This window comes from Littorina saxatilis, linkage group LG13 (genome assembly GCF_037325665.1).
Source record: "Littorina saxatilis isolate snail1 linkage group LG13, US_GU_Lsax_2.0, whole genome shotgun sequence".
Taxonomy (NCBI): domain Eukaryota; kingdom Metazoa; phylum Mollusca; class Gastropoda; order Littorinimorpha; family Littorinidae; genus Littorina; species Littorina saxatilis.
The window spans coordinates 4,922,650-4,945,821 of NC_090257.1; the positions used below are offsets into that span (position 1 = coordinate 4,922,650).

General features: G+C 42.5%; 1 protein-coding gene across 4 annotated transcripts in view; it reads left to right on the plus strand.

Moving 5' to 3' along the window:
- The first annotated feature begins 212 nt into the window (after window positions 1–212).
- LOC138945931 (ATP-dependent RNA helicase DDX3X-like) overlaps window positions 213–23,172 on the plus strand; it is a 35,481-nt gene continuing 12,521 nt past the window's right edge. The window contains exons 1-15 of one of the 4 annotated variants that reach the window (XM_070317452.1): window positions 213–334; window positions 3,229–3,298; window positions 7,610–7,669; window positions 9,558–9,710; window positions 10,420–10,615; window positions 12,331–12,588; window positions 13,631–13,730; window positions 16,410–16,545; window positions 17,214–17,302; window positions 17,702–17,797; window positions 18,322–18,482; window positions 20,403–20,547; window positions 21,369–21,516; window positions 22,391–22,575; window positions 22,923–23,040. In XM_070317452.1, coding sequence (XP_070173553.1) covers window positions 290–334; window positions 3,229–3,298; window positions 7,610–7,669; window positions 9,558–9,710; window positions 10,420–10,615; window positions 12,331–12,588; window positions 13,631–13,730; window positions 16,410–16,545; window positions 17,214–17,302; window positions 17,702–17,797; window positions 18,322–18,482; window positions 20,403–20,547; window positions 21,369–21,516; window positions 22,391–22,575; window positions 22,923–23,040 — 1,960 coding nt within the window. In that variant the 5' untranslated portion in view covers window positions 213–289. The remainder of the gene's footprint in view (window positions 335–3,228; window positions 3,299–7,609; window positions 7,670–9,557; window positions 9,711–10,419; window positions 10,616–12,330; window positions 12,589–13,630; window positions 13,731–16,409; window positions 16,546–17,213; window positions 17,303–17,701; window positions 17,798–18,321; window positions 18,483–20,402; window positions 20,548–21,368; window positions 21,517–22,390; window positions 22,576–22,922; window positions 23,041–23,172) is intronic. The other 3 variants (XM_070317454.1, XM_070317453.1, XM_070317455.1) reach the window with 3 other exon arrangements.

Consider the following 23,172-nt stretch of genomic DNA (forward strand, 5'->3'; position numbering starts at 1 on the left):
GTGCCAAAAGCATTGCACTTCCACTTTATTTTATTTGTTTTTCCGATTTGCCTTTTAAGTGCATTTATTTCACAAATTTAAAAATAATCCTTCATCTCATAGTTTATGTAAAACAAAAAACCACTAGAAGATTTTTAGTAACTGGAAAGCCGTCTGCTGAATATGCATATTTTCTCGTGGATTCTCTCCCTTGCGCCCTTTAGCCCACGTGACTTCGCTCTGCTAGGGATTTTACTTCAGTCTCCATCTTCCTTCTTTTTTGGGACGAGTTTTATCAAAGCTTCATAACATGCCTAATGGTTCTGCCCAAAATGGACCGGGTCTAGAGCAGCAGGTAACACTTTTGTACAATTTGGTTAAGAGTTTATGTTGAAAAACCTATTACTTTTTGTGAAAATGGCATTTTTCTTTTTCGCCGGTCACCCACGCTTCAACATCGTGAACAAAATGGCGGATAAGTGAGTACATTTGTTTCTTAAAACGTTAGTCTTTGTCTTCTACAAAGCCCAATCGTCTCGAAACAGATGCCTGCCACACTTGGTTTCAACGATGAGACCCAAGACTTCTTATTAGTTTTGGTCAGACTTTTGAGATAATCGTTTTTAGCTTGATACTTCAAGTTTATGGTGATAGTTTGGGTTTGACAACGGAGTTGAACTAGGCCCAGTGGACCGCGGCCACGTTGGGTCACGTTGATACCCAGAGTAATTTCAGGAGAAAAAGAAGGGGGAAAGACCTTACACAAACAACTTGCAACAACCTGAGTCTCTTTTTTGACTGGTAGATTTTGCACCTCGTTCCGATTATTGGCAAGTAAAAGAAGCGATTGGACTTCGAAAAAATATTGGAGAAATTGAAGATTTATGAATTATGTTGACCGACACCAGCGAGAAATGGCCACAATTCTGTTCTGTGTAAAAATCAAGGCCTAAAGAGTAATCTTGAATGTACACATTGACTCGAACTTAAAAGCTGTCCCTCCAGGGGTGTGTTCTTCGCTTCTCGTCTTTTTGTGGTCAGAAAGAATGACTCATTCAGTCATTGACAGAGAATAGACCTTTTCGGTATCTGAGCACAGGCGAAAGGTATCGTTCACTGGACCACTACTTTCATAGAAAGACTACAAGGTATGACACTCAACTTCGAGTCGTCTGTGTTCTTGGAGTCGCTTCCTGCGGACAATTATTTTGTTCAAAACGGTTTGCCTCTTCCTACAGTCTGCGTGAGGTCAAATAAATACAGTTGAATGATTGTTTTAACTGTATGTACCTTTAATTTTCAGCTGCCGTCCGCTGCAGGTTGTTTTTAACCATCATTTGGACGAATGTTCGTTTGCGAACCGCTATCCTGTAGTTGGTAAGAAATCATGCATCCCTCACCGAATATGCATACCAGTGCTCATTGGTCTAAAACATATATTATGTAAATATTGCAGCAAAGGGAAGCTACCCACGGGAGTTTCAGTTTAGGTTTTTGGCATAACAACGGAATAACATTAACCGTGCACGGAAGCGATGCAGACGATTTCAGTCTACCAATGAAAATAATCATCGAATATCCGGTTATTATATAACCAATGATCGCATCGGACTACTATCTCCTCGGACATACGACGATCATCATCCGTTGCGAAGATGACCAACAGTGGTCCCTGCAACGTAACAAATCCAGATCCAGATCATTCGCACAGGATCTAAGTGGTATGCCGTTGACAGACACGTTTGGTCGCACAAAATACGTTTTAAAAACATGCAGCGGACAGGCAGCTAAATATAAAAGGTACAGATAGTTAGAACATTCATTTATCACGGCATTTGTAAAGTTACAAAGATTCTTGACATTGGCAATTATTTTTTGCATAATTTTTTTCTGAAGTTAGTGGAGCACGACTCGAAGCTGAGTGACAAACCTTGTAGTCTTTCTATGAAAGTAGTGGTCCAGTGAACGATACCTTCCGCCTGTGATCTGAGCAGATACCGCGAGAGATTTGCAAGACAAGCTCTTTTTTATTCTTTGAAAGTCGCAAGAACTTCTGACCTCCGCTTTCGATATGCTTTGAAGTTTGCGAAAGCTTGGAATACCAACTTATTTGGCCTGGGGCCACACTGGCCCCAGAGATGGAAATTGCTGGGGCTGAAAGCAAAAATCTGGGGCCCACTCAATCCCCAATTTTTCCAAGTGGTTCTCCGTCATAAGATCTGCACGGGCGGCAATGCATTGTCTGTTTTTCTTCATCGTACTGAAGCCAGGGAAATTCTTTCAACCATTTGACATTGAAATTATGACAGTGCTTCGCGCTTTTGGCTGCATCGGTCTCCTTTTTTTGTTTCTCTCTACCCTGTTCATCTTCATTTCCATGTCTTTTTACACCAGGGATGTGTCACCACATTTTGCGTTTGGCATTTGAAGGCGATACTTATCTCACGCTAAAGAGCGCAATCTGGGAGCTATTTCCCTTGCGGCTTTGTCCCTCGACCATTTCAATGTTGTTTTCTTTGACTGCGGCATTGATCGTAACGCAAATTTCAGTGACGACTTTGACTGGCGATTTTTAGTGATTGGCTCTGGCATTAGAATTTTCGGTTTGTCATTGTTGGAATTTATCCTGGGGCGGAGTGGGCCCCAAGCTTCGGCAATGTTTGGGGCGGAACACAAAACTCTGGGGCTTTCCCCCCCCCCCTAGTGTCGAACCCTGGACTATGTTCAAAAATATATCACGTTTTTATGTCTTTGGAAGAGTTCCTTGGAAACCAGCAGCAAGCTACATGTGATATTGTAGGCCCAAAACATGAGCGGTGCGTCTCCGCTCGTGGTCAGTGCTCTGTACCAGTGCAATCATGTGAATGACTGACATCTCAGGGATCTGTGCTTTCTGCACTGTCCGCTCAATATAGTTTTGCAAAAGGAATGATACTTCCTAGTATTTTAAGGGTGTGGAGTTGTGTGTAACTACAAGATTGCAATCTTGCATAGCTTTGGTTGGTCTCGATTTACTGGGCTCAATAAACTATGTTCTGAATTAACTCTGTAGAGTGCCAACCGCATGTTGACACATGCTGCTCGTTGCTGATTGGCCTATCAAGTGTAATATGTTTGCCTTGGTGACAACCCATGCAACCCTGACAGCTACTACCGGAATTCGTCTATTGCAAGGTTATCGCTTGCAGTATAAATATTCGACATGTTTTTCTTACATTGTTTTTAATTGGTTTTGTTCGCTCCATCCAGTTTGCTGCTCTGGACATCAACGCCGCAGGGCGTGGACGTGACTTTGGCCATCAAGGATTTCCCCCTAACAGTGAGTTACATTTTCCAGATGTTCCTGTTTTTATTCAGTCTTTGAACTTTAATATTGAAATAAAAAAACAAGCAAGGTATCTTATAAGAACATTTAATTGTGACAAAACAAAACGATACCATATTTGTATCGTTTTGGTTTGTCACAATTAAACGATCCTGTAACTTGCCTTGCTTGTTTTTTTATTCTGAATTTGTTAACGTTGGCAGTCTTTGTTTTTAGATTTCTTAAAGGTTGAAGACTTACTGATTTTCTGTGAGAAAGAGCTTTCTTGCTCTCCCGTGCACTAGTACCATTTTGGGTGAGCTGGATTCCACGCATGGTCAGATTCGCACTCTGAATGAACGCCAACCATTTTTTGCATTAACCAGATAATTACTGATAATTTAGCAGTAAAAATTTAAATAAGTATTTCAAGGTAAGATTGCCGTTGTGTCAGTCCTTCCTGTTTTTAATGTTTTTGGCAATTTTCAAAAACAAAGTTTGCTCCATGTTAGCTGGGTTAGTTAGACTAATTGCCGTTTTACCCACAATAAATGTTTTCAGAAAATAACTCTGTTGGGATTTTCAGCGGTCTGGAAGAGCAAGAGCCCCTTTACCTCGGACGCGCTTTTCACAACATTCGGAGCAAGTTCCATGTTCCGATCGGCTTTAACCTGCAATCAGAACGAACATCGAACTATGATGTGTATACTATGCAGAGCCAGGTTCACCGATGGCTTGCTGATCACTGGAAATGTTCGCTAATCACGTGTATTTTCCTCAATGCATGTGACCTCTAGCCAAACGCACGTGACCTTGATCAAAACACACTGTGAGGCGATCACTACATGCCAGCGAGCATTTCCACAAATATGAACTTTGGTTTTTGAAAGAAAAGGGTATATTGTGCTCTCGCCGCATAACATAACATACACATCAGAATTAGTTGTTCGTCCTGATTGCGTGGCTCTTACTCGCCAGACTGCTGAAAATCCTGCCCAAGTTATTTTTGAAAATGGTCTATTCCATAAGTAGTGCCACATTTTCTTTCAGTCCATCATTATGTAGTTTATTTGGTAAAAATCGATGCTTGGGAACAGGTCACTTGTTTTTGTTGCCAATGTTTTGCGTGGATAAGCCTCAACCAATACGGTGAGTTGTCTTTCCCCGATCTTCAACTGTCAACTGGTTCTGTGGAGTGGAAGTTAAGGCCTTGGCACAGGTGGTTTTCATTAAGGACAACCTCAGTGTAAACGAAGCTGGCTGGCTTGGTTCATTTTGCATTGGCACTGAGCAGTAGCAGGGCTCGACAGTGCAAGTCTAAAGCGCATGCTGAATGACTTGATGGATTGAGAGCACAGGCCTGCTCTGCTTCATTCTTTGGATCTCACGGTTTCATTCCTTGGAGCTTGTATTCTGTCATTTTGGTCAGCTGAACGTAACTGTCGGTGACTTTTGTTTGCCGAAGTGGTGTGTCAAGGGTTAACAGGTTGCACTGGCCTATGGTTTAGTTTAGGTGAATTTAAGTTGCAGAACTGATTTTGCAGCTTGCGACAGTTTCTTTGTTGTTTTTTTGTATTGCGAAAAAAAAGGGCAGGGGGGGGGTGAAGATAAGCCTCAGAAACTTTTGTGTACTCCTGACTTTTTGTTTGTTTTCTGTTTCGTGAGCTCTTGGGTGCTTTTACGTTCATTTAACCCTTGATCTTAAAAGGAACTTTTTATTTCTTGTCAGAAGTGGTCGCAGTGAAGTGGATTTATGTCTGTATTCTCCTGATTGCGTGGCTCTTACTCGCCAGACTGCTGAAAATCCTGTCCGAGTTATTTTTGAAAATGGTCTATTTCATAAGTAGTGCCATATTTTCTTTCAGTCCATTATTATGTAGTTCATTTGGTAAAAATCGATGCTTGGGAACAGGTCACTTGTTTTTGTTGCCAATGTTTTGCGTGGATAAGCCTCAACCATTACGGTGAGTTGTCTTTCCCCGATCTTCAACTGTCAACTGGTTCTGTGGAGTGGAAGTTAAGGCCTTGGCACAGGTGGTTTTCATTAAGGACAACCTCAGTGTAAACGAAGCTGGCTGGCTTGGTTCATTTTGCATTGGCACTGAGCAGTAGCAGGGCTCGACAGTGCAAGTCTAAAGCGCATGCTGAATGACTTGATGGATTGAGAGCACAGGCCTGCTCTGCTTCATTCTTTGGATCTCACGGTTTCATTCCTTGGAGCTTGTATTCTGTCATTTTGGTCAGCTGAACGTAACTGTCGGTGACTTTTGTTTGCCGAAGTGGTGTGTCAAGGGTTAACAGGTTGCACTGGCCTATGGTTTAGTTTAGGTGAATTTAAGTTGCAGAACTGATTTTGCAGCTTGCGACAGTTTCTTTGTTGTTTTTTTGTATTGCGAAAAAAAAGGGCAGGGGGGGGGTGAAGATAAGCCTCAGAAACTTTTGTGTACTCCTGACTTTTTGTTTGTTTTCTGTTTCGTGAGCTCTTGGGTGCTTTTACGTTCATTTAACCCTTGATCTTAAAAGGAACTTTTTATTTCTTGTCAGAAGTGGTTGCAGTGAAGTGGATTTATGTCTGTATTCTCTGGGCCCCCCCCCCCCCCCCCCTTTTTTTTTTATTCTGCGAAATGCCCAATAGCATATTTCTTTTGATATAAAATTGGGTTTATTTTAATTCGTTTGTTACCCAGACCTGTCGTTGCTATTACAGTATCAGGCCTGGGAATGATACACCTTCGACGAAGTCCTTTTATATAATTGTGTAAGAAAAGAGCCTCCGTGTGCCCTTAAAAATGCTTAAAACGCACCATTTTCCCGTCAGTACGCCCAAACCACTTTTACTCATTCCCAGGCCTGAAAAGTGCAAGGGCCATCCTTGATTTCGATATCCCTTTTGTGTTTGCCATTTTCACATTTCCTCGCTTCCCCTCCTGCTAAGTTATCATACACTACAGGGCCACCAGATATACTAGCTGTAGCACTGGGAGAAGAGACTTTAATCAGACTTTTTGTAGCCCTCGTAAGGTATAAATGTATGTCTAGACTTGGGATAGGGGCCGTTCATTTTAGTTGACCTTGGTTACGTTGATTAGGGGCATACTGCCTGGTTGCTTTGATACAGGGCCTCACATCCATGAGAGGTAGCATAGGACAAATGTCCTGGCCAATGTAAAAGTGATAGGACATTTGTCCTGAACAAAAACAAATCAATAGGACATTTTTTTCCCGTAACAAAACGTAAATATAATTAAACTTGACTAGTTTCTTGGCACGAGGGTAAAAGAACAAAAATACTTTTCTTGGCAAAAAGGTAACAGAAAATATAAAATAAATTACATCGAGTCAGTGCAGTGTTTCTGTCTCTGAACAACTGTGCTGGTTCCTTTCTTTTGCTGAAGAGCATTCGCTTCCTCGTGGATGTCCACTTTTCAACAACCTTCACCACCCACTGTGACTTGTGAATGTCATCCTTTGGCCCCTCCAGGTACACACGCATCAAGCTTGAGACGAAGTTACGCGTGAGGGAGGGGGTAGTGTCTTTCTTTGGCTCCGATGTTTGAATATGGCGATCGACATTCTCACCTGGGCGATCGGGCTCTAACTGCTCTGGGGCTGGAGGAAGCTCAGTTTCCGTGCTACTGACAGATGATGAGGGAAGGGACTTGATGTGTAATTTCTTCTGTCCCTTTTCTGGAATCAGTTTTCGTTTAGGCGGCATGTTTATTTTCGGGGAAAGCGTGAAGGGAGGCAACTCTCAACTGGCTTCGAGCATTCCGAGTTGCGAGCCTTGGAAACTCTTTGGTACTAGAGGCACAAAGTGTCTAATTTCGTCTGCTACACATCGCTTCGCAATACATCGATAAATTAGCATTCAAACTACTGTAAATTGAGAAGTACTGACGATGTCCGGATCAAATGATAGAATAATCGGACATTGACCACTTTGTGACAAAAACAATAGGACATTTGTCCTGCATGAAAAATATATGGGACATTTGAAAAAAATATCCTCATATGTCCGACGTGGATGTGAGGCCCTGTTGATATAGCTTTTATGCTTAAACTTTGAATTTTAAATGATTGTACACTAACATTAAAAATGAGGTTATGAGTTTTATGAATTTTTATTTCTGCCAGTGTTCTTGAGCCCCATAATTTAACCTGTGGCCAGAATACCTTGGTTTTTTCAAGTCGTTTGGTATGGGTGACTATGTTTTATAATTTTTCAGTTAAAGGTTATAGTAATACATGGGCGGGGAGGGGCTGGCGAAGAATTTTATGTCATACAGTTAGAGTTAAACTAAGACACTGTACGTACGTTATTTGTAGATGTTGGCAATTTCCACGCAGTGCGGTTTCCAGCCGAGCAAATGGTTTTCTACAACCAAGGTATTTTTTCTTGCTACCTGTGCTCCTCGGTTTTACCTGCTACCTGTGTTGTCAACTGTTTGCTCTGTTCCTTTCATTCAGTTCTCTTTTCCTTCTTTCACTGCTTGTTTCTTTGATGCTTTCGTTGCCACATTCTTGCCTTTTGGTTTGTACAAAGTTTTATTCTATTTATTGTTTGACTATCTACTCTAGCTCAGTCGGTTTATGCATTCTCAGTGCCTTTGTGTAGTCTGTACAGTTAATAACTGTTGCATATTCTCAAATATGTTGCACTTCAAATTCTTTCTTGGGCTTCACTTCATAGTGCATTGCTCATTGTCGTAATAGAGTGCTTGCAGCGTTGTGAGTAGTGGTAGTGTGTATCCAAATTTTTCTGAGCAGTGCATTATGGCTTATCTGAACAGTTTTTAAGCTAAAGTCAAAGTGGTGTTTGGGCAACTTTTGTCGTCCTGCTCCTCCCCCCAGATTTGATTTAAGACACGATGTTCTCCAGTGGAGTTAGATCTGATCTGCAAAACACTGAGCACAGAGAGAGTTGTTTAAACATAACGACGACCCCACCCTCCCATAATAGTTGCCATGGCAAGCAAGCTGCCGTTTTAGAACTGAGCATTTGCAGTGCACTATATTTTTGCTGTTTTTCTCAAGAATTAATTTATACGTATACTAATGGCTTTGTACCTTTATATCTGTTTTTGCATACAGTTTGCTAGGATTATTATTTAACCTCTTGCATGCGCTATATACTCCCTGCTGAGTTTTGCCATATCAGTTTCTTTTTTCTGCGTTTTGCAAGCTAAGAATTTCTCTTTTTGTGTGTGAGCGTGTATGTGTTTTTGTGGAATGTTGTTTGCATTTCCCTGTTTCTGATCAGATGAGACACAGACCAGATACTTAAGTCTACTCGAGTGAAGACATTGTAGCTTCTTGTAATTTGATACTGTGAATGATGAAAGAATCTGCACAAAATTGGACACTTGACAGGGTTAGCATCATTGGGTGGTTTTCTAAATCAGTGCATCACTCTTGATTGGTGTGCTTGAAATTAAGTGCATTTCTTCTCATCATTTATGGCCAATCTATTGCGCCTTTCTTTATTCCTGCAATTCAGAATCCCCTGGCTACAGTACTTGAATGTCGATGGCTGAAAACGAGTTTTGTCTTTCATTTGACGTGTGAGCCTTTGTTTTGAGTTGTGACAGTTGTTGGTCTAGTGAAATTTGTGCATTCGGAAATGCTATTCTTTTTGTTTTATTAGATTCAGGAGTATACATATGTTAGTGGTTCTAGAGCACGAAGATTGCACAAAACATATTAGATAATCCCAACAGATTATGAATGTACAGAAACTTGTCACTGTCTGATGCTGTGATTTAGAGTTGTAACAGTTTCTAGGCATGGCTGACACTGATAGGTGTTAAGTGCTACATAGGTCTGTGACGGTTATCTGGTGTGTGCGTGCACTTGCACACATGTATCTGTTTGTTTTTGAGTTCTGTATTACATCAGGAGACAAGGATTTGCAAGTTTTCTGAGTGATGTAGGGGAGGGGGAGCTCTGCTCTGCAGTTTGAAAAGTTTACCTTGTAGTTCTGCTTCTAAACCCTGCTGTACGCTCATTCTTTGTCTCTTTGTCAAAATGCACAGCAGTTGTGAAACATTTGTATGAAAGCTATGAATGAACAGAGAACTGTTAGTGTTAGCTAGCTAGGTTTGCACAGATGCGGGTAATGAACTGACCTGCCCAGATTGCATTCTGTGTGCATGAATGGTTCTCTTCTTGTCTTGACCTTGATTTCAAGTCAAATTAACTAAGCACTACTTGTTGAGTTTTTAAGTCTGGAAACATAGTGAACACTAAAGACCTTGTCTCTTGGTGTTGTGTGTAGGCGGGCAGCTGGGTGGCGGGCAGCGTTACATCCCCCCGCATCTTCGCAACCAGCCTCCGCCGGTGCTGACACCCAACCTTAGCCAACCTCCACCCCCCGCTGGACCTCCCCCACAACAGGGTGGTTGGAGCGGACCCCCTCCCCCAGACCGAGGTAATTCTTAGTCTCATGGGTATATTTGTATTGGCAAACAATGAGTATAGGTTTAATTTATATGAAAAAGATTTTCATTGTATGGGGAGGGGAGGTGTGGATAATATTGCACGGCTGGATGGCAAAGTTGAGGAAGGCAGTCGCCCAAAATGCTGATTTTAATGTTGAGTGTTTGGAGGATGAAGTTGAAGCTGTGTATCACTTAAACGTGCAGGCTGAAGCAGTGTAACATGTGAAGGAAATAAAAATGTTTGTGTTAAACTTGGGAAGGGCAAGAGAAGTGGTCAATGGCACTTGTATGTTGGTTTGAGGGTATTAGTGCAGTCCAGTCTGAATGTACTCGCAGTTCTGTACTTTGTATTGTAGGTCACATCTTCATTATAACACTAGCAGGGACAAGATTCATGCAAGTCTCGTGCCCTTTGTTTGGAAAGAATAGACCATACGCTAGTATGTGTCGGTGAGCACCGATCATCATTGATCCTCACTTTGATATTAGTAATGAACGCATATTTTCAACAACGTGTTTTTGATGCCTGATGATTGTGGTGATGGAAGACATTCCGCGCATACTCATCAGCACTCAAACTGGAGAAGTAGAAGGAAGCTGTTCCAGTTTCTGCTTCCCTGAGTGTAAGTTGCTGTCATATGTCTTTAAATTGCATCTCTATAAATGTGTCTTTATGTGTCCTTTGCTTTGCACTTGCAGAAGACAGGGGTGGCTTCGCCAGTGACCGTGGTGGCTACAGGGGCGACCGCGGTGGCTTCGCTGGTGGTGACCGCGGCAGAGGAGGTGGTGGCTTCAACGACTACCGCGGTGGGCGCGGTGGTGGCCAGCAGTACAACAACTTTGGCAACAACAGGAGTGGTGGGCGTGGTGGCTTCCAGGGTCGCCCTGACAGCAGGTTGGTAAAAAGCATACACACACAGAATCACAAGATTTGGCTGGAAGCTATCAATGCACACACAGAATAACCAGTACTGTCAATGCAGGAGTTTGGGCTGCAAGAATTATGACCATATTATAATTTCATCGAGAAGTTTGAGTTAAACAGTGCTGCATGTATCGCATAGTTCTTCAAGCTTTATTTGGAGGAATGTTATCAGTACCCTGGAAGGGCGGGGATGTAGCTCAGTCGGTAGCGCGCTGGATTTGTATCCAGTTGGCCGCTGTCAGCGTGAGTTCGTCCCCACGTTCGGCGAGAGATTTATTTCTCAGAGTCAACTTTGTGTGCAGACTGTCCTCGGTGTCCGAACACCCCCCGTGTGTACACGCAAGCACAAGACCAAGTGCGCACGAAAAAGATCCTGTAATCCATGTCAGAGTTCGGTGGGTTATAGAAACACGAAAATACCCAGCATGCTTCCTCTGAAAACGGCGTATGGCTGCCTAAATGGCGGGGTAAAAACCGTCGTACACGTAATATTCCACTCGTGCAAAAAAAACCACGAGTGTACGTGGGAGTTTCAGCCCACGAACGCAGAAGAAAAGTACCCTGGAATGTTTTATATCTGGGCATTTTTGACATGCCCCTGTTCTCTGGGGATCAAAACCACAACACTTTTGACATGCCCCTGTTCTCTGGGGATCAAAACCACAACACTTTTGACATGCCCCTGTTCTCTGGGGATCAAAACCACAACACTTTTGGCATGCCCCTGTTCTCTGGGGATCAAAACCACAACATTTTTGACATGCCCCTGTTCTCTGGGGATCAAAACCACAACACTTTTGACATGCCCCTGTTCTCTGGGGATCAAAACCACAACACTTTTGACATGCCCCTGTTCTCTGGGGATCAAAACCACAACACTTTTGACATGCCCCTGTTCTCTGGGGATCAAAACCACAACACTTTTGAACAGTTTTCTGCCCGTCCAGCCCTCTATGTGGATGTTTTTGTGATATACTGAAACCTGTCATGAGACCTTGCATTTTAAAATCACTCTTCTTGAATACCTCATTTTTGGCTCACGTAAGTGTAGCCTATGCGATCGTAACTTTGTCTGTCTGTGCGTGCGTGTGTGCATGCGTGTGTATGTCTGTGGTAGAAACTTTAACATTTCGTCATTTGAAGACGTCACATTATGACGTAAGAGGGTTAGACGTCACGCGAAGGAATTACTGAAAGTCTCAGTCATTGGTATTTTGAGCGGCCCGAGACTAGTTGGCAGTCGTGTCCCTGGAAGTAGGCTACATGCAGACAGACAGATCTAGATCTAGTGTCTCGCTTTCTTGCACAGTGTCACCTATGCTCACTGTGTGTGTGTCAGTGTGTGTGTGTATGTGTGCCGGTATGTGTGACGGAGTGACTGAGTTTGTGTTACTGTTTGTCGATTTCTTACGTGAGCCTTGAAGGCTTCGCCTCTTGTTTGAGATTATCTTGAAGACTTAATTTTTAGACTAATTTTGTACAGTGTCTGAAAACATAGTGAACTCTAAAGACCTTGTCTCTTGGTGTCTTTAGGCGGGCAGCGTTACATCCCCCCGCATATTTTTACAGTGTCAGGAAATTTGCCCCCACCTAAAAGATTTCCTGTTTTAAGACCTTTTTTTCCGGGTTGACATAGTCTTGAAAGGGAGGTTTTACTGTACCCTCTTGTGTGTGAACCTTTGCAGGGATGGCGGCGGATGGGGCGGGCAGCAAGGAGGTGGTCGCTTTGACCGCCAGGGGAGCGCCCCTCCCCCCATGCCTCCCCAGAACAGCCGCTGGGACGCTTTGGCAGATGATGGCTCCTCGCGTGACCGCCAACAGCGCAGTGGCGGCGGTATGGGACAGGGACAGGGCTACAACCGCTGGGACAACCGTCAGGATTGCGCCCAGGATGGAAAAGAGGACTGGGCCAACCCCCTGCCTCGCAACGAGCGACTGGAAAAGTGAGTGGGGATTTGGGTTCCCTTGCTTGATACCATGGACACGACCCAAAATGTCTCTTCTTGACCCTCTGTTTCAAAATGAAATCTCTTGATTTCAAAAGCAAAACAAAAGTTTGAGAAATCATAAAGCGAATCATGCTGTCACATAAAAATGATGTCGCTTCTCCTGCATGTCTCCTGATGAAGTGACAGCATTTTGAGAAGAAAGTTGTCATGGTGACTTTGTTGTATATATCAGAAAATGACATGAGGTGGTCGCCAGGCTGAGCATGTATCGGTATTGTATGTCATTCACCTGGACTGTAGGCTCCTGATATATAGATGTCACAACCTGGGTCATACTGTGTTTGAGTAATTCAGAGAATCTTGTTGAATCTTTTTATCGGAACAAAAAAATCTAATTTATAACACCCAGCAGCTAAAATCTGAGTGAGCATGGACAGTGAAATGATGAGAATTCATGTTGGATTCCCCTACATGATTTACCATGATAGAACTTCCACTCTGACCACTTGTCCTCGCTTTTCGCAGTGTTTTTCCTGACTGGCTGCTTAACCTCTTGCTTCGTTGATTGATATGGTTCACTTGCGATCATTTTATTTACTTGGGGGAGGAAGGGTGGAGTTACTTGGGGGGGGTGTAACTATAGGATTTTGATGTGGATATACAATTGTGTCACCAAGCACTTGAATTATAGTCAAGTCATTTCTTCGTTTTTGGGGGTGTAAAACCATGGACATGTTTAAGTCTAAAGAAGCGCCATCTGTAAAATAGTTCATGTTTCTCCTGTGATGCTGTATGACACATAAAGCCTTTTCCATCCCTTCAATTACCTTGTGTTGGATGAGGCTGATCGCATGTTGGACATGGGTTTGGTGCCCTCTATTCGTCTTTTTTGACAGATAATTACAATCGCAGAAAATATTCAATGGGGACTTTAGCTTATTTTGATTTGTTTGTGTATGGTTGTACTTTCCTTTTATGGGGGTGAACATGTGTAATGCCAGCATTCTGAAGGTGTATATTATTCTTCTGTTGACAGTGAGTTGTTCGTCTCGGACAACACTGGCATCAACTTTGACAAGTATGAAGACATCCCTGTGGAGGCCACTGGGGAAAACCCTCCCCCCAACATCGAGAGCGTATGTCATCTTTATGTCTGTACTGTGTGCATGTCTTTGCACCTCTTTCTGTTGTAGTCATTCCAGTGTTGTTTCCAGGCACAGAGGACAATAGGTCAGTTGGAGCTGGATTCAAAATAAGTATCGGTCAAAATGTCTGGGCCAAAAAACAATGGTCAAATTGTGTCCCACTTATAAAAGCAATCGCACATTCGACCGGCCTGGGGTCAGAACAATGTGTCGGATAAAACAAGTATTTCTGAAAGACCAAGGCCTGGAAACAGCACTGGTTCTTCACTCCTGACATTTCCAAACAAAATTTAATTTAATCTTCAACAGGATAGACTTATTTGAAAGCAGATTGTGTGTTTAATTGGTTTTAATCTGCCGTGTGATGAAAAAACAAATCTGATCCGCTTGATGAGAATCATGGCTTACCTGATGGCAGAAATACTGTACGATTAGCAGAATCTATGTTTATTCCTCGACTTGCTTCCTTGTTAGTGAAGCTGGTGAGTACTCTGCATATTTTTTGGCAGTGGCATACGTCTCTCACGAGTACTCGGAACAGTTTTGCTGAATTTTCATAGTTCATTGGAATGAATTAAAGGGTCAACTGCAATTTTACACATTCAACCACATTCGTCTGATATTTTTTCAGTAAGTGCCGAATTGCCATTGAACTAGCATACATACACAGACCTGGGAACCCATGTGATTTCACCGTATTTTGTACACATGATTGTCTAGATAATGATCAGTACGGTCAGTTGAAAAGAATGTGACAAGAAAAATTCCTGTACTACTTTTCTTCACAAGCGCATCCCGAAGCCGATCCAGTATTTTGACACATGATTACAGTTTTTGTCGGTAAACATAGAAACATATTTTTTTAAATGTATCGGTAAACTTAATGAACAGAACGACGGGTGCGTGTGAAGCATGTTCTGAAAATACGCCAAGTTTGTTTAAGAATACTCCAAGTGCAAAACGGGGGCTCCCAAGTCGGCATACACCAGCCCAAAGAAAGACATCTTCAATTAATGTATGATTTCGAATGTACCATGGGAGACCAGGAAAATAGCCTATTTTATATATAACAAACAAGACCTCGAAGTGATTCAAGGAGCATAACCCCAGAAGAAAATAATCACCAATCAATTCCAAAAACAAACTAATTGAATTACTATGCCTTCTCGACAAGATAAAAGATAAAGGTAATTTTTCCTTTAGCTAGATAGAGAGTTGGTCTCTTTCTAAAGTATGGTTTATTGGCCATACAAGCATTCCTTTTCAGTTGTTTTAATCTGCCGTGTGATGACAACAATGTGTCCTGTCTGATCCGCTTGAAGAGAAGCATGGCTTACCTGATGGCAGAAAGCATAAACAATTATGAGTATAATCTATGGATAAACTGCAAGGATAGAGCAGGGTAACAGTATATCTTATAGCTTGAGCTTTGATCATGAATTTATACCCGTATGCACACAGAGTAGCCTTGTCACTGCTAGTGAGTTTCTCAGTTGATTTGACATGGTCAACTTGGTACCTGGACTTACCTGACAGTTACTGTGTCGCATCCTTAGAAGACAAAGGGACAGAACTTTCATCATGACCACTTTGTGACTAATTCTTCTTGAAACTTGTTTCCACCACTTTGTGACTAATTCTTCTTGAAACTTGTTTCCACCACTTGTGACTAATTCTTCTTGAAACTTGTTTCCACCACTTGTGACTAATTCTTCTTGAAACTTGTTTCCACCACTTGTGACTAATTCTTCTTGAAACTTGTTTCCACCACTTTGTGACTAATTCTTCTTGAAACTTGTTTCCACCACTTGTGACAAATTCTTCTCAAAACAATGTCACCCATATTCAAAGGATGAATGAAGTGGTGTTGCCTTGGTTGGTTGTGATGGTACAATATTTCCTTAGATAACTTGCTTTGAACACTTTCTATGAACATGCAGCAGGGACAGGATGATTAGTTTTCTCTTAGGCCAAAAAAAAAAATTGTCTGTTTAGGGTAACATGACCAAAAAAAGTAGGGTCGGTAGGTAGGTATTTTTTGTTTTTTTGTTTTTTTGTTTTTGTTTTTGTAAATGCTATGTTGGCTGAACATTCACTTCTTATATTTGATGAATACATGTTTCAAAACTAACGTATAAATAAAACAGAGAGAAAGGGAGAGAAAGAAACGCCAAATGTCTTTTTTTAGCATTTTTACCTCTTTTTTTTCTTTTTTTTTTTTTGAAATCAAAAAAAAGTTTTTGGGTCGGCGCCAAATCGATAGGGTCGGTCGGGTTACCCTAAACAGACAATTTTTTTTTTTTGGCCTTACAACTGTGCAATTGTCTATTGTAGAACTGTGAGATCGTCTATCGTTCCCCTCAGTGAATCGCACATCACAGATCCAAAGGCGGTACATCTACATGGCACAAAGGCAGCACATGGCACAAAGGCAGTACATCTACATGGCACAAAGGCAGCACATGGCACACTAGTTTAGTCGAACCCGTCTGTGACGACCACTGAAGGGACCAACCAAAAGTGGTTGTTTTAGACAGGTGGTTGTTATGAAAAAGATGAATTACAGAGAGAATAGAATTTGTCGGGGATGCTTTGGGGTGGTGATGTAGTGACCAGGGTTGATTGGACTGTAATGTGATGTTGACCACCTACCTTTGTGGTGTGTTTCAGTTTGAGGACTGCAAGCTGGGGCAGATCATCCGCAACAACATCGCCCTCAGCAAGTACAACAAGCCCACACCTGTGCAGAAGTTTGCTCTGCCCATCGTACTGGGCGGGCGCGACCTGATGGCCTGTGCCCAGACAGGTACGATTAGGCTCAATTGAATTTTGTTGGATTTTGCTTCGTTTAGATTACCGTTTGCTGTGCCCCTGTGCATTCTCATTTTGTGTGTGTGTGTGTGTGTGATTTAGCTGTCTATTGTGTGTATAAGCCCTATGGAATGAAAGTCAAATTATAACTTAAAACCTCGAGTAATTGGTGAGTCGTAGGAATCAGCAGTGTTTGTCTGTATGGCTAGTCGTCCTTTGCTCTTCTGGTTCTTTCACCTGCTTGTAAAGAAGGGAGCGTTACTTATAAAGACTTGCTGCCAAATGATGACACTTCGGTTGGTTGTCTTACACTGCTGGTGAAAAGAGCATGGCTTACCTGATGGCAGATTATATATGTGATTGTGCTTCAGATCATTTTCACTACGGTGATCGAGCTTCAGATATGCGTTATGTGAAAAACACGTGTAGTGAACTGCAGTGTTTTGGGACGGAAACATGTCTTCTGTGAAACTCTGTTAAGAAACTAGATTTCCTCTTAAATATTGCGTTAGCTATTGTTTTTGTTATTGGCAACTACAGCTTACATTTAGCAAAACGACTTGTAAATACCGCTGTCAGTAAGGCAGCATTGTCATTTGCAACGTTTGTAGGTTGCCTTGAAGACATTACGACACCTTGCTAACTGGTTATCTTGTGTGACAGGTTCTGGAAAGACTGCAGCCTTCTTGCTGCCCATCCTCAACCAGGTGTATGAGCACGGCCCACAAGCTAGCCCCAACGGAGGCAACTCGGTAAGTGGAATAAATATCGCTCTCCCTCTACTCGCCACTCTTGTGTCCTGGTCGTAATTCTTCAGCCTGATGAGGTCGTCATCTGCATGATGTTACTTATCATTTTCTTCTGAGGATTTATAATGTACCTTGTATGTTTCTGAGAGGTTTTAAAAAAAAATCTCATTCAGAATTTGCCGTGGACAGTGGATGATGAGAATTCATGTTGGATTCCCCTACATGATTGACCATGATAGATTTTCCACTCTGATCACTTGTCCTCGTTTGCACAGTATGTTATTTAATGTGAGTGTAATAGCTGTGTGTGTGTGTCCCCAAAACAGTCATGTCACAAAACCGTTTTGTGTTTTCTTGCAGTATGTTTTATTCCCTTTCTCTGTATCTTGCGTATGTCTACAGGGTCGTGGATACGGTCGTCGCAAGATGTACCCCATAGCTCTCATCCTGGCTCCCACCCGCGAGTTGGCCTCACAGATCTACGATGAGGCTCGCAAGGCAAGTCCTTCATGGTTTCTTTGTTAACAGGCTGTAGTTAACTCGTAAAGGCTAGTCTGTAGGAAAACTGGTTGTAGGAAAACTGGTTGTCGGCAGGTGCATGCCTGCATGTACAATTACGATCATTTGCCGTGGACAGTGGATGATGAGAATTCATGTTGGATTCCCCTACATGATTGACCATGATAGATCTTCCACTCTGATCACTTGTCCTCGTTTATAACTGTTCTGCCGTAATTTGAGTGCTCTCGCTCTGTCTCTCTCTCTCTCTCTCCACACTAGGCTTACTTCTCTCTCTCTCTCTCTCTCTCTCTCTCTCTCTCTCTCTCTCTCTCTCTCTCTCTCTCTCTCTCTCTCTCTCTCTCTCTCTCTCTCTCTCTCTCTCTCTCACGCTAGGCTTACTTCTCTCTCTCTCTCTCTCTCTCTCTCTCTCTCTCTCTCTCTCTCTCTCTCTCTCTCTCTCTCTCTCTCTCTCTGCACTAGGCTTACTTCTGTCATAACACTTTTTACTCCTGCATCAACAGTTTTCCTACCGCTCTCGCCTGAGGCCATGTGTGGTGTACGGAGGAGCCGACATTGGCGCCCAGATGCGTGACCTTGACCGCGGCTGCCACCTCCTGGTGGCGACTCCTGGCCGTCTGGTGGACATGATGGAACGTGGAAAGATTGGACTGGACAACTGCAAGTGAGTTGTTAGCGCAATCAGTGTACTGTAGCTTGGTTGTGCACTGTTCCTTTTGCCTTTGTCTTGATCAAGAACGGTGAGTTGCATTTCAGGTCATTTGATGGCAATAACCCCTGGTTGGGTTTTTTCCAAGGAAATTTACATTTCCTTTTTGTGTGTGTAAACTAACCTAGGGTTAATGCATTATAGTCATTGGCATCATGTATGGCATCTCGTGGTTAAGGCAATATGAAAGGCATAGCTCCCAGTGTTAAGGCTTTGCCATCAGACACGCGTTTTACTACTAGACTGCTCTGTTGTAAATTTAAAGAATTGAGTATGTAGTTCATGGATTATAACACCCAGCAGCTGAAACGAGAGTGAGCATGGACAGTGAAATGATGAGAATTCATGTTGGATTCCCCTACATGATTTACCATGATAGAACTTCCACTCTGACCACTTGTCCTTGCTTTTCGCAGTGTTTTTCCTGACTGGCTGCTTAACCTCTTGCTTCGTTGATAGATTTGGTTCACTTGTGATCATTTTTATTGAGTCACTTGAGAAAAAGTGACTCTATGTAATCGGTCAGTGTTAGTCTGTCCGGCCGGCCGTCCGGCTGGCCGGCCGGCCGGCCGTAGACATCACCTTAACGTTGGACTTTTCTCGGAAACTATCAAAGCGATCCGGCTCATATTTTGTTTAGTCGTGACCTCCAATGACCTCTACACTTTAACGATGGTTTCGTTGACCTTTGACCTTTTTCAAGGTCACAGGTCAGCGTCAAAGGAAAAATTAGACATTTTATATCTTTGACAAAGTTCATCGGATGTGATTGAAACTTTGTAGGATTATTCTTTACATCAAAGTATTTACATCTGTAGCCTTTTACAAACGTTATCAGAAAAACAAGGGAGATAACTAGCCTTTTCTGTTCGGCAACACACAACTTAACGTTGGGCTTTTCTCGGAAACTATAAAAGTGACCGGGCTCAAATTTTATGTGAACGTGACTCCCAGTGACCTCTACACTTTGACGTCTGCTTTGGTGACCTTTGACCTTTTTCAAGGTCACAGGTATGTCTTGAAGGAAAAAAATTGAAATATCATATCTCTGAAACTATTCATCGGATTTGATTCAAACTTTATAGGATTATTCTTTACATCAAATTATTTACATCTGTATTGTGTTGTGAATAGCAATTTCTTCCTGTCCATCTGATGCCTCATATAATATTCAGAACTGCGAAAGTGACTCGATCGAGCGTTTGCTCTTCTTGTTTACTTAGGGGAGGAAGGGTGGAGTTACTTAGGGATTTTAATGTGGGCATACAATTTTGTATCACCAAGCACTTGAATTATAGTCAACTGTCATTTTTGTGTGTGTGTGTAAAACCATGGACTTTGTTGTATATATCAGAAAATGACATGTGAGGTGGTTGCCAGGCGGAGCATGTATCATTCACCTGGACTGTAGACTGTTGATTTATAGATGTCACAACCAGGGTCATACTGCGTTTGAGTAATTCAGAGAATCTTGGAAAGAGTATTGCTGAATCTTTATCAGAAAAAAACCCACAAAAACCCAGCAGCTGAAACCTGAGTGAGCATGTACAGTGAAATGATGATTCATGTTGGATTCCCCTACATGATTTCCCGTGATAGAACTTCCACTCTGACCACTTCAAGTGTTTTTTCTGACTGGCTGGTTAACCTCTTGCTTCGCTGGTTGATGTGATTCAGTTGTGATCATTTAATTTACTGGGGGAGGAAGGGGGGGGGTCATGTGGACATGCAGTTCTGTGTCACCAAGCATTTGAATTGTAGTCAACAGTAATATCTTGATTGCATAAAAGAGGCTAAAAAAAAGTGTCCTCTACAATAAAATAGTTTTTCCCCTGTGATGCTGTTTGACACAAAAAGCCTTTTCCATCCTTTCAGTTTCCTTGTGTTGGATGAAGCGGATCGCATGTTGGACATGGGTTTCGAACCCCAGATCCGCCGCATCGTGGAAAAGGACACCATGCCGCCAGTAGGCAAGCGCCAGACTCTCATGTTCAGTGCCACTTTCCCCAAGGAAATTCAGGTCAGTTTCTGCACTAGTCATCACAGGTTTTTTGGTTAAAACTCGAGGGTTTAAAACTCTATTTGTTTAACTGCCAGTGATGACCTATAATGTGTCCTGTCAGAAATAAATGTTGACAAATGGACTTTCTGATGGCAGTGGTAAGTGGGTAAAGTGCAACCATAATTATGCTGGATTTTATGTGTGTTAAAACCACATGCACTTGCAAGTTTCCTGATCCTTTTTCATGCCAAGAAGAATTATGATGCAAAGGTCATGCCATGTTCAAATGTTTTATTCCAAGTTCTGAAATTTACAAGTGTGTACGTTCTTTTTACACAATGCTACACTATAACACCAATTTCGAATGCTGAAAATTGTTAACACATTTTTGGGTACACTTGGTTTCACAGGGGTTGGCAGGCATGGACATCCTAACCACTAGGCTAAGTTTATTTATGTATCGATTGGAGATTGGATTTCCCTTCTTTGAGTCATGTGACGTCAGAGGCCTACAAAACTTTATAATTGGGCGTTTCAGGTTGACCGAACCTTTAAAGGAACTACAAAACACACGTCATGTGTTTGATTGCATGTGTGTGTGCTGTTCAATGTCAAAACAACAACAAAGTCAGTACATGACGTGTGTTTTGTAGTTCCTTTGAAGTTTCGGTCAACCTGAAATGCCCAAATATGAAGCTTATCTTCTTCTTCGCGGTCTCGGAGAACAATGACTGTCTCGATCTGTGTAAAATGTCATATTTTGGTCAAACACGCAAATAACGTATAATATATTTGTCAAGTGTGTGCTTGCTGTTACATTTGTCTGTGTGCGTGTGCAGGTGCTGGCGCGTGACTTCCTGGACAACTACATCTTCTTGGCAGTGGGGCGTGTAGGCAGCACCAGTGAGAACATCACGCAGAAAGTGGTGTGGGTGGAAGAAAGTGAGAAGCGCTCCTTCCTCCTGGATCTTCTCAACGCTTCAGGCAGTAAGTTTCACATGCATAGCAAGCTGACACTCTTTCCTGTTCTCAAGGGTCCACCAAGCCAGTCTGTTTGTCAAGGATTCTTCTTTTACTCAGATTACAGCTTTTTCAGTGAAAAGTGTGAGCAGTGTTCTTGATTCAGTGAGAATATGAATTTCATGCTTGTACCATTTAACATCCACAGCACTTTGAAACTTCTTGTCTTGAAACAAGATGTCTTAAAACCGCCTTAGCTGACGTGGATAAGAACTATGTCATGGTTCTTTCCTATCTTTTGCTTCTTTTGTTTTTCGCTCACGTAAGTGTAGCCTATGCGATCGTAACTTTGTCTGTCTGTGCGTGTGTATGTCTGTGGTAGAAACTTTAACATATGAAGACGTCACATTATGGCGTAAGAGGCTTAGACGTCACGCGAAGGAATTATTGAAAGTCTCGGTCATTGTTATTTTGAGCGGGCCGAGACTAGTTGGCAGTCATGTCCCTGTAAGTTACAGGCTACATGCAGACAGACAGATCTAGATCTAGTGTCTCGCTTTCTTGCACAGTGTCACCTATGCTTACTGTGTGTGTGTGTGTGTGTGTGTGACGGAGTGATTGAGTTTGTGTTACTGTTTGTCGATTTCTTACGTGAGCCTTGAAGGCTTCGCCTCTTGTTTTGTCGGACAGTGGATGATGAGAATTCATGTTGGATTCCCCTACATGATTGACCGTGATAGATCTTCCACTCTGATCACTTGTCCACAAGCATTAAAAACCCTTACTGTTAGCTTGAACGAAAAAAAGAGGCTAGGGAAGAAAGTGGGTTGCAGAAAAATGGAAACTTGGTTGCAAGAATCTTTGGGGGGGAACTCAACATTTGCAAAATTTCTTTTAACAGCCGGCCCTGAATCGCTGACACTGACTTTTGTGGAGACCAAGAAAGGAGCGGACTCGCTGGAAGATTTCCTGATCTACGAGGGCTACCCCGCCACCAGCATCCATGGCGACCGCTCCCAGCGGGAACGTGAGGATGCCCTGCGTGTCTTCAAATCTGGAGAGCGCCCAATCCTTGTGGCCACTGCTGTAAGCTTATTTTGTTCTCTCTCAATCTCCCTTTCTTTCAGTCATTGTCACTTTCCTCCTTTCTTTAGCTATTTGTGTGTGCATTTCATTATTTATTGGCTTTGAGAACTTGGAAAAGGTCTGAGTAGGTGAGTTTCATTGCGGGTAGCCTTTTCTTTTTGAGAGAGCTGTTCATTTTGTAAGAGCAGTGACAGGAAAACTTAACACATTCTTTCAGTAGGTTGGCAGAGTGCCACCAAGCTTTTAGCAGAATGCAAATTTTCCTGAACAATTTCTAATTGTAGATGTGACCCTGACAAAGACTGTTTATTCAAATTTGTGATGCGCTTGTCTGTCTGTGTGATCAGGTGGCTGCCCGAGGACTTGACATCCCTAATGTGCGTCACGTGATCAACTTTGACCTGCCGTCCGACATTGAGGAGTACGTCCACCGCATCGGTCGTACCGGGCGTGTGGGAAACCTAGGTAGGTGGACACAGCGTTTGTTTTACTGTGCTCAAGTTACCATCGCATGGTTTAGAAACTGTCAAGAAGCAAAACCAGAGCAGTGTGAATAATAACAAAAGCATGGGTGGGATTCTTCTAGTATATGCCGGA